Source organism: Neofelis nebulosa, chromosome 7, assembly GCF_028018385.1.
Source record: "Neofelis nebulosa isolate mNeoNeb1 chromosome 7, mNeoNeb1.pri, whole genome shotgun sequence".
NCBI lineage: Eukaryota > Metazoa > Chordata > Mammalia > Carnivora > Felidae > Neofelis > Neofelis nebulosa.
Window position 1 is genome coordinate 68,926,456 of NC_080788.1, and position 19,389 is coordinate 68,945,844.

At 43.2% G+C, this 19,389-nt stretch overlaps 1 protein-coding gene and 1 long non-coding RNA gene across 6 annotated transcripts in view; one reads left to right on the forward strand and one right to left on the reverse strand.

Moving 5' to 3' along the window:
- Positions 1-18,738, reverse strand: part of LOC131516802 (uncharacterized) — a 41,998-nt gene extending 23,260 nt beyond the window's left edge. For 4 of the 5 annotated variants that reach the window (XR_009264252.1, XR_009264253.1, XR_009264254.1 and 1 more), the window contains exons 1-4: positions 18,243-18,738; positions 17,150-17,494; positions 5,407-5,521; positions 3,552-3,719 (exon numbers count right to left, since the gene is read on the reverse strand). This is a non-coding gene — a long non-coding RNA (uncharacterized LOC131516802). Of the gene's footprint in view, positions 1-3,548; positions 3,720-5,406; positions 5,522-17,149; positions 17,495-18,242 lie in introns of all 5 variants that reach the window. The other variant, XR_009264256.1, reaches the window with a different exon arrangement.
- Positions 126-12,728, forward strand: GREM1 (gremlin 1, DAN family BMP antagonist). Its single transcript, XM_058738283.1, has 2 exons — positions 126-300; positions 8,713-12,728. Exons 1-2 carry the CDS (start codon positions 134-136, stop codon positions 9,266-9,268), a joined length of 723 nt encoding a protein of 240 aa, XP_058594266.1. The 5' UTR covers positions 126-133; the 3' UTR covers positions 9,269-12,728.
- Positions 18,739-19,389: the final 651 nt, after the last annotated feature.

Consider the following 19,389-nt stretch of genomic DNA (forward strand, 5'->3'; position numbering starts at 1 on the left):
TGCGGGGGGCGGGGGCAGTACCGGGAAAAGGGGCGGATAGCGGGTCCGGCGGCGGCGGCGGCGCCTGGCCAATGGAGAGGCGCGGCCCTGGGCGCCGCGCACGGCCGCCGGCATTTAAACGGGAGACGGCGCGATGCCCCGCACTCGGTGCGCCTTCCGCGGACCGGGCGACCAAGTGTGCAGCGAGAGTCCTACTCTCTGTCCGGCTGACCCCGCGCCAAGCCGGGGCGGCTCGGGCCGCGGCCGCACACCGCGCCCCGCGTCGAGAGCGCAGGCCCGAAAGACCCGCCGCACTGACAGGTGAGTGCGAAGGTGCCCGTCAGGGTGTGAGTGTGTGTATGTGAGATGTGTGTGTGTATGGGGGGAGGCGTGCAGAGGGGTCCCCTGCAAGAGACTCCCACGTCCAGCTCGGTGCAGACGCGCGGTAGCCCTCCGTGCGCGCAGACCGAGGCCCCGGTACCTAGGGTGAATAATGCCGAAAAACTGGGGTCCTTCCTGCCAAAGTCGTGGCTGCCGTGACCTCACCTTGCAAGGTCCTCAGGGTGAGGCTGGGAAGGAGGACGACAACAGCGAGAGCTACGGCCCCGCATCCCATTTCCACCTCCCCGAGCCCCGCTAACGCGCTCCTGGTGCGCCTGCCAGCCGTGCCCGCACCTCGAAGGCGCGGAGTCCGGGTGGGCGCGTCGCGGGAGCGGAGGGGTAGTGGGCGGGAGTGGTGGGGAGCGATGGGGACCTGCTGCTTGGCCGCAGACGAAGGGGCGAGCCGCACTAAGAGGGTGCCCTGTGTCTGAGGCGGGCGCTGGGGCTCGGGACGTTTGGGGGCTCCCGTCCGAGTGCCGGGAGTGAGCCTGCGGTGGGCTGGAGGATCCGAAGAATCCAGCCGTGCGTCCATGGGCGCATCCTCAAGGTGAGATGGAGACTCAGGCAAGGGTAGAGTTCCGCCAAGTTCCGCCGCGGCGGAAACCCGAGCGTTGGGTAACGGGTCAGCTTCAGTGCCGTGCGCGATCCGGGACGCGGAGTACAGAGAGCCCGCGGTGCTCATACCGCACACACCACACACATCCACTTGCTGGCCACGCACGCGTGGGCGCTCGGTGCCCTCTTCTAGGCTTCTCCGCGCCTTGCGCGCCCCTTGGCTGAACCGCGAACGTCCAGGAGCCGGGCAGAGCTAACCCGCAGGGTCCCGTTCCCCTTAATTTGTGTTCTAGAGTGCCCCGCCTCGCCCCGCTGCGTCTCGTTAGCCACGGACGATGCGGGACTGGCGGCTCAGATGTCCAGGTGTTCCCCGTTCCCTGTCGCCGTCTTGCTGACTCCCTTGCAAGACCCGGGGCGGAGGGGCAGAGGTACTGTCACCTCGCCGGCCAGTGCTGTTTGTAGACTTAAGGTTTGGAGAACGGGAAGCGCCACCGCTCTGGCTTGGCATTGTCTTCGGGTCCCGGCTGCACCTTGGGAGCGCCCCAGCCTGGTGTTTCCCCGCGGCGGGCCCTGGCCACGGTCCCTGGGCGAGGCAGGGGGCAGACAGGAGGTGACCAATTTTTTGCAGTGAAGCCTTTCCCGCGCTCCCAGAGCTGGTCTGAATGGGTCCCAGGGTAGAATCCGGCTGTCGCCCTCTCCTCCTCTGTCGACTTTGAATCCCAGCTCTTTTAGACGGTAGGGGTTAAAATCTCTCTTTAAAGGCTACAAGGGCAGAGAGACGACCACTGGCAGGTAATTGGATCTCCTGCTGGAAAAAGCAGATCCGAGCGGTGCGCGCGTCTGTTTATGTTCCCCTTCGAGATGGTGCCAGGACACGAGTTGATTAAAACAATCTATTGTGTTAAGTGGGTCACGGGGATTTAAGCTGTCCAGGGACCCCAGAGGAGTGGCTTCCTTCTGGCTGTACACACAAGTTAAATAAATAGCAGAGAAGAGGTTAAGATAACCCCAATCACAGGGTGAGGAGTCTTCTTTCACCCCTGGGCTTTCCAGCCCCACACCCCTTCCTTTTCTTCTCTAATTTTTTCTTTTTCTTTCTTTTTTTTTTTTTTTTTTTTTTTTTTTTTTTTTTTTTTTTGGAGGTGGGTGGGGGACGCTGAGAGACTTGAAGAGATGAACATTTCAAAGCAACTAGGGAAAGATCTTAAGAAACTAGTCTCCTCTCCTCCCTGGTACACCCATGTCTGCAACAGTAGGTGATTTGATGGCTATCACTGAATAAATTGCACCCTTCAATTGTTAGTATTAACGAATTATTGAAGCATTCTTTAGAACGTAGTTACGGTGTATGTGTGTGTGTGTGTGTGTGTGTGTGTGTGTGTGTGTGTGTGTGTGTCTGTGTCTGTGTGTGTGTGTGTTTAACCCTCAGGTCATTGTAGGAATTAAAGTCTTTTGTAACCTTTGTAATTTCACAGGTTTCCTATTTTCTTAAAAGTCCATTTTGAACGAAAATGTTTTGGTAACCCACGATCCATAGGAAATCCTACTTGGCTAACACAGTCTTTATCTGAATGGTTACACAGAGAAGATAGGAACCTACTATGTCCCCACATCTTTGAATGAGCACTGCCTGCTTGTCTTCTAAACTGAAGCCCTCCATCTTAATGTTTATGTATTACAAGTGGTAGAAGGCTAAGAAATTTTACGCCACAGAACCCTTTACCAAGAAATGCTTGTCAACAGCAAAGCTGTGCAGCATGTCCTAGAGTAGAAGGACAGATAGGAAAACCCGGCCCTTTTATGTAAAGAGAAGTGGGGGGTGGGGTGGGTAGGGCAAGTCGCTATGGCATCCAACTGAAAGGACCGATCAGGCAAGTGTTACCAGACATGTCTTACATCTGCAAGGAATTTTCTTCAGTTTTAACATATGCTCTTAGAAATGCAAAGCACAACAGTAATTCCTGGGACAACAGAAGTTTTTTCCTTCGCATGTGAACATGAAGATACAAACTAGATAATCATTTGACTTACAATATTCTTCAAACTGACTTGTGTTAGAAACAAGTCCATCTGTCCCTTGTTAAATACTGTGCAGAGTGCCCATAGAACAGTGGTTAAAGACATGTTTGGGGGCTAGGTAGGACTGGTGCCAAACCCTGGCTCTCCAACTGAGTAGCTGTGTGACCCTGAACAGACTCCTAACTCTTCTGGATTCCCTAACTGATGAAACGAAGACAATATTATCCACCTCATGCTCTACTATGAGCATCTTCTATGTAGAAGAAATTCTAAAATACGGTCAGAATTTAGCACAAGGCCGTGTGTACTAAGGGTTCAAAATATAGATAGCTCTTATTAGTAATGATGATATTGGGGGAAGTTAGTAACATTATATGGCACCAGATATATTACAAGGTGGTTCTGAAATTAAATCCCAAATCCCACTCACACAGGAACGAGTGCACATCTTGCACCACAATCAAAAACCTATAAACCGGCTGTCTCTCAGTAATGCTCCTCAGTGAACATTGATTACTTTCTAACTTGTTTCATGTTGACCTCAAAAATTATATATAATCATTCACTTCAACAAAAATTCCTCCAATGAGCAGAGAGTTCCTGAGATACTTAACTACCTGGTGGTGTCCCTCATGTCCCCTGAAATGTGGGCCACAGTCTGACTTAGCTTGGCTGGTCTTCTGAATAGAGAGGTTGTGGTTAGGGTCTTGCAACACATACAACATGAGCCTTTATGTTCTACTAATTCGCCAGCAAGTAGCTCCTATCTTCTTGGTTTCACTTGTCTGAAAAAAGAAAAAAATCAACCCAGTGCATGCTTACAAAATTCTCTACTTAACTTCTAAAAGCTGTCTTTTTAAAAATTAAAGGTCAAATTAAAAATAACCTTTGCCCTTCTCAAAGATTTAGTGCTGAGAAGAAGGAAGACATTATTCTAAAATCTGGCCTGCATTTGCTGTCACTTTCATTATTTTCTCCTACTGGGAGAATAATTTGATGTCATGCCTGTTGAATGTTTTTCTAAAACTGAATTCATCAGGAGGAATTGATTGGATGTCCAGGCATAGACATCTGGATTGCTGACTATTGTGAACTCAGTGTAATTCCCACTCAGGACTCCACTTAATGGATTATAAGCAGGTAGGTTAGTGAAAATGAGAAACACAGCAAGGAGAGTGCCCAAAAGTTGGCCTAAACTTTCCTAAAGACACAGACCATTGGAAACAGGTCACACAGAGCATTTTTATTTCTGATTCCCTAGAGTTAGATGATTGTGTTCTTAGAGCCTTGTGAAGATTGGAATAAATCACCGTGACCTACACAGGACAGAGGTGGTTGATATGGCTTATCCTGCGTGCAGATGTTTTCCCTTGATCTCTAAGGGAAACCTGAAGGAAAGCATCAGCTAGAGAAGACCTGCTCTGAGAGTATCATGTGCTCTGGGACAGATGGATTGGAGGGGAGGACAGTAGTAATGGAAAAAAAAAAAAGGTAAGGGTGGGTGGGTCTTGCTGATGGAGAACAGTTGTAGGAGAAAGCTCATCATGAAAATACTAGTTGGAGAAGCAGAAATGCATTAAGGCGAAGTGGAGGCAGGGTTATAAAGAAGAATGCTGCCTGCAGTGAGAAAAAAGGGAGGTCTTTGTGGGTGTAGGGATGCACTGTGTACCACGAGATGCAGCTTTACTGTAATGATGTGAGTGGGTCATTTTGTGAATGCAAATTACCAAAAATGTTTGCAGCTCACAGTTGGGCATGAGTGGTAGATCCTAGGAAACTGAATCTTGATTAGCATTTGGATTGATTTTTGATAATGGGGCACTCTGCTAGGTATTGATGTGGAAAAGAATTGTCCTCAGGAAATTTACATCTTCTTGATTTCCTCCATGTCTGTGATATTTACAAAGTGCAAATTATTTGGTGGTAATATGATTGGGATTGCAAGACAAAGCAGTTCCTTTTCCTTCACTGCATAATCATGACCAGTCTGGGGTGTGTGCATGGGGGACGTGGGGTGATTGGCCACAATGACTTGATAGAACCCTGGTCCTAGTACTATTAGAGTTCTCATCCTTCTAACTCTTACTCATGTGGAATATGCAGAGTCCTTCAGGGCACTGCTGTTCCTGAAGCTGAGGTCTGTGTTGATTGAAATTCCTCAAGTTGGATTTTACTTTTCTCCAAATAACTAGTTATCAGGTTTAAAGAGTCTAAAGCCTCACAGTAAGTGCTAAAGATCTTTTAAAAAGTAGGATTTTAAAAAAAGAAAGAAAAGCCATTCTATAACATTTTTCCACACGTAATAAATCTTATTTTAAGAAAAATTTACTTTTCTTAAAAAAAACCCAAAACCAAGAAAAACGGCCTGCCACTCTAGACCGCTTTGGCTTATGGGGTTCACACGCTCCCAAAGGAACAGGAAGACTGTCCAAATTAAAACCGAAAGCCACAGTTGACTGATTTTGAATTTACCTCTTACTTCATTGTCAGTTTCTGCCATAGCGAGTACAGTGGCTTCAGTTAGAATATAAAACCCACAGCATTCTGCACGGGACCAGGTAAAAAGTAGTGGGTATCTGGAGTTTTCCTAGAAAAAGGAAGACAAATATTAAGGCTAGAGGGAGTTTGCTATACGGCAAGTCAGAAATAAAGAAGGTCGTATTTGGCTCAGCTGCTCACTGGCACATGTGAAGGCATTTTAAAATGAAAAGAACAGAGACTGTGTAAGTCAGTGTGGTCTATAACAAGCATTCATTTAACAAAAGAGCACCTACTCTGTGCCAGGCACTGAGAATAAGGTGATGAATAAGGCCTCATGACTCTTGGACTAGGTATTCATTTAATGACAGACGTGAAAATGCCAGGAAGGAAAAGTTGAGTATAAAAAGAGTGCTATGTTGGTCTGGAGAAAGGAAATTGCATTTTTTGGACAGATGTGTGTGTGTGTGGCAGGGGGCGGGGGGTAGCCTTATGACATGAACTGTCATATGCAGACAATGTACATTCCCAGGTTTGGATTGGCCTCTGTGATGTTGGGCTCTGAGGGTCTTGCCCTAGGAGGGCTGAATTGTCCTGGGGGCCATTTTTAGTAGGGATGAGGGGAGACTATGGGTGTAGGCCGAGGACTGTCTCATGTGCTCCTCTTTGAAATGGGCAGAGACTGAATTTTAGTTTAGATCCTGACCCCCAGTTGAATAAATAGCAGAAACTTGTAAAAGCTTCTCAAATTCATAATATATTTGCCATGGCTCAAGTTATCCTGGTCTCTGGAGAAAATCAACACTGTTTTATAACTGGACTTTTCTCATGAGTGATTTTTTTTTTAAGACAAAACAAGGAAATTAATTTTTTGTTGTTGTTGAGGCAAAAAAAAAAAAAAAAAAAAGGCTCTGTTTAAAGAACAGGGATGTTGTAACATAAACTGACAAAAGCCAGGGAGTCAACAGTCAGAAGAACAGGAGCTAAATGTCACATTATCTGTTCCAAATTTGAACTTGCCCAAAAGTATTAGGTTAATGTTAGGAAAATGATGCCATTTAAGGATATTTTAAATTTCATGTTTAATTATGTTAATTTGACATTATCCTTGGGGATGCATGGTCTTGGGACTATTGCTTAGAGAATGTAGATTCCACACTGTCTTTGTCTTTGAAAGGTAATTGCTTTAGTTAATCGTACAACTTGTATAGTTCCTTAGGGTAACTGTAAGGTTACTTGGGGAGTGTAAGGTTACTATTAAATTGCACTTAGCGTTATTATGTGTTAACACCAGTATACAGAATAGATTAAGGAGATGGGTACTTCACAGCTATGCCCTTAGGTTCAGAATCATGGTGGGCATAGAGGCAGGGGGAAGGGGAAGCCTCAAGATTCAGGTCTGATTTGGTATGATGACCTGAGAGAGAGGCTGTGAATTTGAAATTGTACTTTTTGAAAAGAAAATCCTTCCACATTTTAATAACTCTGTGTTCCAAAGCTACGAGTGCTATAGGCCTTACTACTCAAAGCTTCTTAGAAAGGCAGACTTACTGAATTAGAATCTGCATTTAACAGCACCCTGGATGAGTGTCTACACATTGAGGTTTCTGAGAGGCACCGTATCAGGAGAATCTTAATAGTCTGATGCTTGCACTGTCTTTAAAAATATGCTTCAGCTCCTCCCCTTCCTCCTCGTTCTACCTGCTCTCAATACTCTGCCTCTAGAACAGCCCTCCTTTCTCTGGTTTACATTCCTCATTCCATTTTTTTCTCTCCCCATCCTTGCTTTCCTGTCCTGTTTTTTTTTTTTTTTTGTGGGTTTTTTTTTTTTTGGTCTGTTTTCCCTCTGCCTCCCCAACTTACTTAATTTTTTTTGTCATTGTTCATTACCCTTTGTGACCCATGTCTAAGGCCCATCCACAAAAAATTCACTATCATTCATTTATTCTACATGTGTATGGCATTTATTAATGTAAATATTTGCACAGACCTATTCCCTTGTGCCCATTTTCTATATTCTAAATTTTACACAAACACACACATAAACGACCTATTTCACCATTTAAAAGTAGAAAAGTGTATATCATGATATAGAGAATGATATAATAAATATCTGTGCCAGATTAAAAATGAGAATAAATGAGAGCTCAAGGGGTCTTATGAGTTATGTGACCTTTCTGATAAGGTAATGTGTTCTGTCTGCAATACTGCCATATCTTTGGTTGGTTCTCAAATTGCTTTTACTTGTATATCAAATTTGGTGTGAGCCACCCTGTCTGGGGAGATGAGGTGTTTGTACCTGTGCTTAAATTAAGTCATTTATGGAGAAGTAAAGTGATTTTTCTCAAGGTTAGACACCAAGTTGTTGCCCTAGCACTTTGACCTGAAACTCAGTCTTGACTTTTCATCCAGCGTTCTTCCTGTTAAATATTCTCTCTCTGTCAGGTGCTTTCCAGTCTCCTTCATGGGTCTCCTTGCAATGCCTGGTATCAGTGAACATCTCCTAAGTATCTAACCAATTGAACAAGGTGCAACTCAGGAAGCGCTCAGGCTAGGCCAAGAGAAGAGACTAGAAGGCTTTCCTGACAGAGGAAACCTGGGCAATGAGGTTGATTGGTCTTGCCATAAAACAAAATAAAAAATTGGTTTGCCCAAAGAGATGCAAAGTTCACTCGGTATCGTACAACAACGAATACAATTAAGTGACCATAATACAAAGTCAGATGTGACTGGTGTCAGTAACCAGGAAGGAATTCCAGTGGCAGTACATGCCATGAAGAGGCAGGCCCTGACTGAGCTCAAACCTTGGCATATTCACTGGTGACCTGGGGCAAGCTACTTCATGGCTTGGTGGCCTGGTGGGTGATGAGAATAACAGTACCTGATTCACAGAGATACTGTGAAAAGGAAATGAAGTATTTTACATAAAGTGTTTAACAAGTGCCTGAAAGGGGCGCCTGGGTGGCTCAGTCGGTTCAGTGTCCGACTTTGGCTCGGGTCACCATCTCACAGTTCGTGGGTTCGAGCCCTGCGTCGGGCTCTGTGCCAACAGCTCAGAGCCTGGAGCCTGCTTCGGATTCTGTGTCTCCCTCTCTCTCTGCCCCTCCCCTGCTCTCTTCTCTCTCTCTCTCTCTCTCTCTCAAAAGCAAAACAAAACAAAACAAAACAAAAAACAAAAAACAAAAAACAAAAAACAAAAAACAAACAAAACCAGTGCCTGATAAAATGTTAGCTGCTAATAATTTTCTAACTGACTTGTCTGTTTGTTGTGTCTCCCCTCTCTGTGCCTCCCTCCTCTAGCATGAGCCGCACGGCCTACACTGTGGGAGCCCTGCTTCTCCTGTTGGGGACCCTGCTGCCCACCGCTGAAGGGAAAAAGAAGGGGTCCCAGGGTGCCATCCCCCCGCCAGACAAGGCCCAGCACAATGACTCAGAGCAGACTCAGTCTCCCCAGCAGCCCGGCTCCAGGAACCGGGGGCGCGGCCAAGGGCGAGGCACCGCCATGCCCGGCGAGGAGGTGCTGGAGTCCAGCCAGGAGGCCCTGCATGTGACTGAGCGCAAATACCTGAAGCGGGACTGGTGCAAAACCCAGCCGCTGAAGCAGACCATCCACGAGGAGGGCTGCAACAGCCGCACCATCATCAACCGCTTCTGCTATGGCCAGTGCAACTCCTTCTACATCCCCAGGCACATCCGGAAGGAGGAGGGCTCCTTTCAGTCCTGCTCTTTCTGCAAGCCCAAGAAATTCACCACCATGATGGTCACCCTCAACTGCCCCGAACTGCAGCCGCCCACCAAGAAGAAGAGGGTCACTCGAGTCAAGCAGTGTCGATGCATATCCATCGATCTGGATTAAGCGGAGCACACCCAGCCTGTCCTCGGGATGCAGCCCCAGGCGGGCCCAGAGCCAGACCTAAAACCACCCGATTCTTACTTGGCTTTAAACCTACAGGCAAGAAGAACCACCAGCTGCCTTCTGACAGGAGCCTGCTAGTGCGTAGTTAGTGTGCTTGAGTGTGCATGGGTGTCTGTGGATGTTTGCAGACACCAGAGGAGGGCACTTCCTAGTGTGTAAGCCTTTCCGTTTCCATGGGGATGGCCCAGAAAGCCCACACCAGGGAAGGCACATGAAGAGGGGCAGGGCTGTGGTCTGGTTCTGCCTGTGTATTACATGTGCCCTCCCTCCCTGGGGGCCAGAATCTCCCTCCCGAATGAATGTTAACAGGAGAGGCTACTCTGACCGCAAGAGACCTGTTGTAGTGCTGCATTATACTCGGCAAAGGTGTTTCCACCTGTGCATGCTTCCCTTCCACAGCCCATCCCTTCTTAGGCTCTCAGTGACCGTTTCAATCTAATCCCCTATCTGCTAAGGGCTCTAAATGAGCTCACTTGACCATAGATGCAAATGTTTCTCATTTGGGGAAGACTCTTCAGACTCGGAGAGGCTGGTGTGTACATGGGCAAGAAGGACATAGGAGTGAGAGAAGGGAGGGATTGAGGGGGAGGACCAGTTGGGCACAGTAAAGTTCAGGGAGATGTGCAGGGTCTTGAAAGGCCACTCCCTGAAAACAGTGCAACCCCAGGCTTCAGCAAGTCTTTCCCTGCTATTTAACTGAAACCAAGTGAACGGAGGAAAAATGGAATTGCCAAATCCTCATTGACTGTGGCCATCACCATGATCTGCTGAAATTGGCTGTAACCCAACACCAAACTTAAAACATAAATATTGACCACTCCTATTTTCAGAACCAAGTGAGTGAGCTGAACCAAGACAAATCTCCCCCTTCGCCCCTCTCAGGTGGATGGCAGATGGAGCTCAGACCAGCCCCTCCCTCCCCCCCGCCGCCATCCCCCGCCAGTGCAGGGATAGGAAGAAAACAAACGCCTCATAAGCAGAAGGTCCTAGTATCTTTCCTTTTGCTTGGTGGTAATCACCTCTTTCCCAGTCCATTATTTCTGTATAATGCTTCTGAGAGCCACAACCCTGTATTCTAAAGATTCTGCTTCTGCTAAGTGTACCTGGCAGTGAAGAACCAAGCTAAGAGGAGAGAGTTTAGGGCCTGCTCCATTTTAGCTAGAGGTAGATTTTGGGTCTTTATGTTTTAGCCATTGGTAGGAGATTGAGCTGGAGAGCAGAGGAAAAGAAGGAAATAAAGGAGACTGCCTCTGGCTAAGGAGTAATTTAATGCTGGGGAGGAGATAGAAGGGATGTGTCCTCCTCTTCTTCCTTTGCTTTCTCAGGGTCTAATGCGAAACCCCAATTAAGAAAGAGCATTTGGGTGGTGCGTTAGCCATGTCTCTACTGGTGGTGGGATTCGTCTAACATTGGAACCATTCAGAACATACTAGTAGACCCCTCCTCTGATTAAACCTGGGTAGGGATTATCTAATGGCCGAAATACAGGGTGGGTAGACCTTAACTACGGTTTGGATTTGGCTAACCTGTTCTCTTCAAGCCTGAGGTTTTCTATGTAAACCCATCCCCACCCCCCAAACACTTGTTTTGCCTTGTACCATCTCATCCCCATTAGCCAAGTCGTGTGTAATTTGGGAACCATTGACCAGCATTTTATTTGCCCAGCGAAGCTCCAGCATTGCACTAAAGAGGCTTCTTGTATTTTATTTTATTTTTTTGGTGCAGCACTCTCCCATCTGACAACTAAGCGGGAACCATACTTTGAGGCAGAAGTTAATCTTGAATGCTCAAAATATTGGGTCTGATTTTGAAACTTTTAAACTCACTACTGATGATTCCACACCAGGCAAATTTGTTCGAACACACGGGCTGTGCATTTCGTATACACTGTATGCCCCTGCCCTGAATCCTTCTATATTCCACATCCTCCAACAATAAAGCACAGAATGGATTTAATTAAGCACACAAATACTAAGCCAGAATTTTGAGGGCGGGGGAGAGGAAAAGAAAGGGGAAGGAGCTGAACATGTAAAAACCACACGACAGAGGAAAAATGACATTCAGAATCGGCAGACACTGAATTTCTCTGGTTGTTTTAACTCTGCCACAAGCATCCAATTTTGTTAAAAAGAGATGACTTAAGTTGGCAGCAGCAATTTTCTTTTAGTAGCTTGTACCATGGTCTTGCATGTAAGTCGGATTTGGCTTAAGTAAAGAGAATTTCCTCAAAATTAACTTCACTGGGATAATCAGCAGCATAACTACCCTGAAAAAAAACAGTGCTGGCCAAAGAGGGAGATGTCTGCTTTTCTGACTGTGCCTATATTAAGACTAGCAAAGTATGGTATGTCTTCCAACATTTATTGAAAGTGCCATATCTGTTACATATTGTATTGGAGTCACCGATGAAGAAATATGTTTTTTTCATTACTATAGTAGAATATTTTTTTATGGCAAGATATTTGTGATCTCAATCTTTCCTATTCAAATAATGCCAAACACCAAATATGAATTTTATGATGTACGCTTTGTGCTTGGCATTAAAAGAGAGAAACACACGTCCTGCAAGTCTGTAAGTTGTTTTTTTTTGTTGTTGTTGTTATTGTAATTCTTCAAAGTTACAAATGCAAGTGAAAAATCTGGAGGAAAAGATAATTTCCACTGTGTGGAATGTGAATACTTAAACAAAAAGTTATGGTTATTTAATGTAATTATTAATTCAAATCCTTTGGTCACTGTGATTTCAAGCATTTTTTTTCTCCTTTATTTGACTTTTCTCTGAGTTAAGCAAAGATGAAACTGACACATTGTATGTTGTTAGAGGTTTTTTTTATCAGGTCAGAGGGAAACAATAAAATCTTGACACATCTGAACATGTGCAACAGAGTCAGGACCTGAGCTTTTGTTTTGTTTTTGTTTTTTAATTGAATGTTCCTTAAAGGTTAACATTTCTAAAGCAATATTAAGAAAGATTTTAAATGTTATTTTGGAAGACTTATGATGTGTGTATGCAAATAGCTGATAATAATGAATAGTTCAGACGTCCTTTTAAGGGAGAAGATCTAAAATGAAAAATGTATGTGCAGAACATGTATAAATGACCAGTCAGTGCTTAAGAGTGGAGGTAGTTCTATTGATTTGTCATTCTCAAGATATTTAATATCAACTGCATTATGTATAGTGTGTGCTTCAATCTTTTAAAAACAACAGAGGATTATATGGACTATGACTGAATTACTTTGCTATGTTTGAGGAGGAGAGGGGATTGGATGGTCTTATAAAAACTAATTTGGTTTAAAGCAAAGTTTTATGAATTTGAAACTAGATTTTGATTTCGATCCCAATTATGTTCTATATAACCTTTCCCAAAGAGCAACCAATAAATTGAAACTCTTCTGTGTGTGTGTGTGTGTGTGTGTGTGTGTGTGTGTCTGTGTGCGTGTGTGTGTGTGTGTGTTTAACTGGTAGTGTTTACAGGGTAGGGTGAACAGGGGCTCACTTGTCATAGGAAGAAAGGTAGAAAGGAGATCATTGGATCTCTTGTGATCCCAAAAGAAATTTAGTTCTTCCACCTAGACTTTTATAATTTCAGTAGGACACCTCAGGCCATGGCAGTTAGAGGTGGGGGGAAAGTTGGTATGCAATGGAAAATACCAGCCTCTTCCCCAGAGCTAGAAACAAGAGCTGGAAAGGGCTTTGTTTTCAGTAATGGAAGAGTTGCCATGCAGAAATGATAATGGTTTTATTTTGAGGTGTTCAAGGGAAAAATGGAAAAAAAGATTTGGGGCTCACTAGAAGGAAGATAATAATGAGAGTAATTCATCAATGCAATGAGCTGCCTTTAAGATGGTGAACTCCCTGTGCTTGGAAGTATGAAAACACATGCTAGATGTCACTTAGTAGGGATGTGAGGTAAAGTGAGTTCTTGTCCTGGGTATGCAATTGAAGTAGATTTCTGAGGTCCCTTCCTACTTGGACATACAGTACAGGATTTCTACTAGGTATTGGTACCCTGACAATGGTGATGAAAACCCCAGAAACTACGTATGGAGTGCTTAGGCCAGACACTGTGCTAAGAATTCTTTTTGAGTTGTTCCCCACAATCTTCATATATTGTATGTATACCATTACATACACTGCTAGGAGGCAGTGAACTCGTAGGGTTTCACTGCAACACGTGTGCCCTTAAACACTGTGCAAAATTGTGATATGCTCAACTTATATCAGTTGATTCTTTTAAGGATGGAACACAGCACTCTGCAAATAGACCCAACTCTTAATTATTCACATTTAATGACTATGATTACCCTGAGGTTGCAGTTGGCATCATCAGGAGCCCTAGCTCCAAAGCACTTAAAGGCTCTTTGCCAGTTCTCTTTTTGTTATGGGCTCCTTGGACTTGGAGGGGAAAGATGGCAGCAATTACCAAGGAGACAGTGTCCTCAGAAAAGCCACACCCACCTCTAAGAGGCAACATCTGAACAGGGTAATGGACTGGATACAGAAATGCATTCTAGATTTAAAAAAAAGTACATGGTAGGATATCAGCAAAAATGTAGTGAGGAGCTCTGAAAATTCTCTCCTCCATAAAAACCAATGAAAAACTGGCAAAAATAACCAGAATCAACTTTTTAGAACTTTGAAAATTAACTTCAGGCCTGCGGCAGTCTGGGGGACATTTATTTGAGAAAGAAGGATGAATCTCTGTAAGAGCAGTGAACACTATGATATTGTAATTTGCCCTGTTCTCATCCTTCCTCTCCAGTTTCATAGAAGACTTAAAAACCAAGAGTCTGCAATTATTGTGAAAACCAGCAGTCGAGCAGACACTGGAGGGAGTAGAATGGGATTGGAGTTCTTTCAAAGCTGAATCCCCAGAGAACTGTCATTATTTGACTTGTCTGTCAGGTCCTGGAGACCCCACTTGCAAGGCTATCTTTATTTGACCTGCCTGGAAGCTGCCCAGTGTGAAAGGCTTTGTTGAAAACAATTAGAGGCAATTGATTATTTTTGTGGCTGCTTGAGGTAGAGGATAGCACTTGGGGCAAACAGAAGGCTGAACAAAAAGCTTAATGGAGGGAATGAGATTTCCTTCGGTCTTTGAAAAGCTTCAACACAGTACAGGGAGTCTAGAAGGCCAGATGCAGGTGTGGAGTTGTGTACGAGCCCAGGGCTTTCTACATGCTCAGGAAGAATGCGAAGAGACTGTAGACTCTTATCTCAGGATGATCATGAGGCTCTGCATAAGCAGGAAGTCAGTTGTCTACTGCCTGTCTGAATATTGATGCTGTGCCCCAACATTTATACAGAACCCATTGGCAAAGACTGATAGATTTATCGGTTCCAAGTGTTTAAGGAAATCACTGTTCAACCATTCATTGACCACGAAACTAACCAAGCAGAGACTCCAGTGGTAAGACACAACAAAAAATACAGACTTTACTGAATTAATTCATAAAAGTCACAAAACAAAGAAACATCAAACACTGACAACAGCAAATCCTGGGGAGCAGGAGAGAGACCGATTTGAAGAGTTACCCCATTATATTATTACTTAAAACTACTTGTATGTTCAGATGACAAGATCTTATATGTAGAAACCCAAAGGAATCCGCAAAAGAAATATTAGAGCTATCTTAGTCCATTCAGGCTACTGTAACAAAATATCACCGACTGGGTGGCTTATGAAAACACAGTTATTTTTCACAGTTTGGAGGCCAAAAGTCTGAGATCAGAGTGCCAGCGTTGTCAGGTAAAGTCAATACTTCTGGGTCCCAAACATCTTTTCATAACTTTACATGGTGAAAGGGCTAGAGATCTCTCTGAAGCCTCTTTTGTAAGACACTGATCCTATTCGTGAAGATTTCACCCTCATGACTTAAGGACACCCCAAAGGTCCCACCTCCAAATATCATCACGTTAGGGGGTAGGACTTAAAAATATGAGTTTTGGGGTGGATACAACCATTCAGACCACAGCAAGAACTTAATAAATGAGTTTATCAAGATTGCTGGACACAGGATCAATATACAAAAAATTAATTGTATTCTATATACCAGTAATGAGAAAAACTGAAAATGAAATTAAGAAAATAATTCCTTTGCTATAGCATCAAAAAGAGGAAAATAGGAATAAATTTAACAAACGAATAAACTCAACTAACGAAGTGCAAGACTTGTACATTGAAAATTATAAGACATTGTTTAAAGCAATTAAAGAAAACCAAAATAAATGGAAAGACATCCTGTGTTCATGGATTAGAATTTTAATGCAAATTGAATACAATCCCTATCAAAATCCGAACTGGTTTCTTTGCAGAAATGGATGAGCTAATCCTAAAATTTATATGAAAACGCAAGGGACCCAAAATAGCCAAAACCATCTTGGAAAAGAAAACCAAAGTTGCAGGACTGACACATCCTGATTTCAAAACCTACAGCAAAGAACTGTTGTCAGGCAAACATCCTTATAAACTACCATTAGATTAAGAAATAGATTTCTTTCCCAGCCTCTCCAGAGGCTCTCCTTATGTCCCACCTCAATTTTAACCCTTTCCCACATGACAATAATAATCACGCCTTCAACTTTTATAGTAAATTCTTCTTTGCATATCTCTATAGTTTTATCACCAAAGTGTACATCCCTAACTCTATACTGGTTCCAGACAGTTCAAGTGGTAAAAGATTAAAGACCTGAGGTAAGGAAGGTCTAACCGTCTTCCTATGATCTTGATGGTGATCAGCAAGTAGAGGATTACCAGTATCCATTTCCTCCTATTGCACCAACAAATTCACTGGGAAGGCGGTTAAAATCATTGGATATTTCAAGGTATTTGAGGTAACTATTCTCATTTTCCCTGTTCCCCATTATAATAAAAACAAGGTTTTGATACTGAAACTCACAAAACAATCCTACTGTCTTCTATGTGTATGGCTGAAACCACTTTCTCTATCCTGTGTATTTCTCATTAAATAATGCATCAAGAGTCCATTAGAAATGAGCTTCACTTCCTTTCAGGACAATCCATTCCACAAGTGCCAATGCTGACACTTGGAAGGTAGAAGTTTATTATGACACCACAATGACAGCAGAGGTTAAATTTGGGATGATATCTATTATTTTTTACTTCTTGCATTTTTTCTCCTTAAAATTTTTTGTTTGGAGCTACCCTTCCCTCATTCCTTGTGGTGCCATTGAGGCTTATCATTGTGTGTTTTATTCCTATTTCCTCTGCAGGCATAGGGGTGACATAAGACCATACTGGAAAATCAGAATATTCATTTCATTTGGCCACCATGGTGGGTTTTAAAAATGGGCTTGAAAGTCAAATTGAGCCCATAAGAATCTTCCTTCAGATATGAATACAGAGGCTGGGAGAAAGGATTTTTTTTTCCCTCCTCTGGAATCATAAGCTGGTAGACCAAAATCTCCTGACAGTCACTGGCCTGACAGTCTCGGGTATATGGATGAAACTGTTTGAAGAGTTAAGCATCTGAACACAGTAAAGCAGAGTCAAAAGATGGACCAAGTATCTTAATGAAAGAATTTTTCTTACTGAATCGAGCTATGCTGGAAGTTAGGCCAACCTATGAATCAACTTGTATTTGTCAGAGATGGCTCTGTAACAAATTATGCCAAAACTCAGTGGCTTAAAAGAACATTTATTATCTCACGTATTTTCTGATAGGGATCTGGGAATGATGAAACTGGGTGGTTCTGGCTCTAAATGTCTCAGGAGTATGCAGGCAAGATGTCACAGGGGTTTCAGTCCTCTAAAGACTTGACAGGCTAGAGAACCTACTTCCAACACAGTTCACTCACCTGGCTGTTGGCTGGAGTCCTCAGCTCCTCACAAGGTGGACCTGTCTTCAAAATATGGTAACTTCCTCCAGAGTGAGCAATCCAAGAGAGAGCAAGGAAGAAGCCACGGTACCTTTTATGACTTAGCCTCCAAAGCCACAGACCTTTACTTTCACTTTTCCTATTGGTCAAAAGCAAGTCACTGAGTTTGTCCACATTCCAGAAGAAACTGTAACCCAGCTGCCTGAGAACCAGATGACACCCTCTCCATGCTCCACAGGAGTTATGAGTTCCTATGAATGGTTGCTGGCTAAGGTTGGTTGCTTAAGCCTGCAGATCCAGTGTGGTATATCTGCTCATTGGAACCTGGGCAAATTATAAAAATTAATTAACTTCATGAGTGTTTGAGAAGTGCAAGGGTTTAGGTTTCTGTGCTCTATAGTATAGGAGACAACCCAGAAGGATACTGGAACAGGTGCCAAGAGGGCAAGATGCCACATCAAATTAATTCATGAATACAGGGGTGAAAGGAAACGATACTCAAAGGCTTATCATGAAGAGTATCAGTCTCTTATCCCAGCTCTTCTACTTGACTCCCTTCAGTCTCATTTCTCAGTCAACTGTTGAAAATGTCTATTTCTTCTGCCATTGCAACCATCTTTCCATTTACTTTTAATTTTACATATTGTCTGCCAACATTGTGTTATGATAAAGAAGACAGCTTGTTCCTTCTCCATTTCACTCACTCTACACCACTAATATAATTGTCCCACAAATTTAGCTTTCATCCATAATCAGAGTTTCCACTGTTATGATCATCAATTACTATTTACTGCTGAATTTATGTTTCCTTTCTTGTTCAACTGATCCTGGAGTCAGCTGTTTGACATTTTTTCCCATTTATTTAGCTTTAAATATATATACATATATATGTATGTATATATGTGTGTATATATATATATATATATTCAAATATATATATATGTACACACACAGCCTTATTTTTATATATGCCATTTTTAAAAAATATATCTACATATTGATTTTTAGGTGTTCAAATAGTCCCCTTCCATTTTGTTCACTGAAGACCTCCCTTTCAGGACTTTCTACTTACCTGCTTCAGTATGAACTGGTTGTTCTTCATTTGAAACCTCTCTGTTTGAGTCCTTATACATCTTAGAATGTCTCTAGGTTCTCCTCACTTATAGAGTAGATAAGCATAGAATTTTACTGTAAAGCACTCAGAATTTTTAAGGTATTCTTCCATTATGTTCTATGTTCTGATTGCTGTTAAGAAGTTCAATGGAATTCTAATTTTTCTCTCTGGAAACCGTTAGGACCTTCATCTCTTGTGTTCTTAAAACTCACAATGATGTTGGATTTCTTCTTAAGTTTGATAGGCACTCAATGGACCCTTTAATCTGTAGAATCATGCCCTTTAGTTCTGGGACCTCATCTTCTTATATTATTTCTTTCAAAATTTTTTTTCTCCACAGTTTTACTCTAATCTGTCCGTTTAGAGATCTTATTAGTCAGATATTAGACCTCCTAGTCCATTCTTCTTAGTTTTTTATGTTTTCACTTCTATTTCCATAGCTTTAAAAAATTACTGAAGTGGGGCGCCTGGGTGGCTCAGTCGGTTAAGCATCCGACTTTGGCTCAGGTCGTGATCTCGCAGTCCGTGAGTTCAAGCCCCACGTCAGGCTCTGTGCTGACAGCTCGGAGCCTGGAGCCTGTTTCGGATTCTGTGTCTCCCTCTCTCTCTGACCCTCCCCCATTCATGCTCTGTCTCTCTCTGTCTCAAAAATAAATAAACATTAAAAAAAAATTAAAAAAAAAATTACTGAAGTATAATTGTCATACAATGTTATATTTGTCTGTTCAGGTTCACAACACATTGGTATTTCCATAGATTCTCATTTTTTAATGATTTTTTGAATGCAATATCACAACGCTTCTGTAGAAGATTTGTAAGTGGTCTCCATGATGTGTTAAGTGATTCTCCCAAGGATACCACTTCCTGGTATTCTTTGCATGATACCCTTCTCTTTAGTGTGGCTGGAACCTGGAAAAATTTCTAATAAATGAAATGAATGTGACACAGGGGCTAGGATGCATGTGATCATCATGTGAATGTGATTGCATAAAAGTGTAGCTCCCATCTTGCTAGGGACCCTCTCTCCATTGCTAGCTCTGTAGAAGCAAGCTGCCAAGAATCTACAGCTGCAAGGAGATGAATTTTGTGACAACTTGAAGGAGTT

Excerpts from the sequence above, each read along its gene's own strand:
- GREM1 (XM_058738283.1), top strand. The coding sequence starts at position 134 with ATGCCCCGCACTCGGTGCGCCTTCCGCGGACCGGGCGACCAAGTGTGC. Across the intron at positions 301-8,712 it reads AAGACCCGCCGCACTGACAG|CATGAGCCGCACGGCCTACA; the intron begins GTGAGTGCGAAG and ends TCCCTCCTCTAG.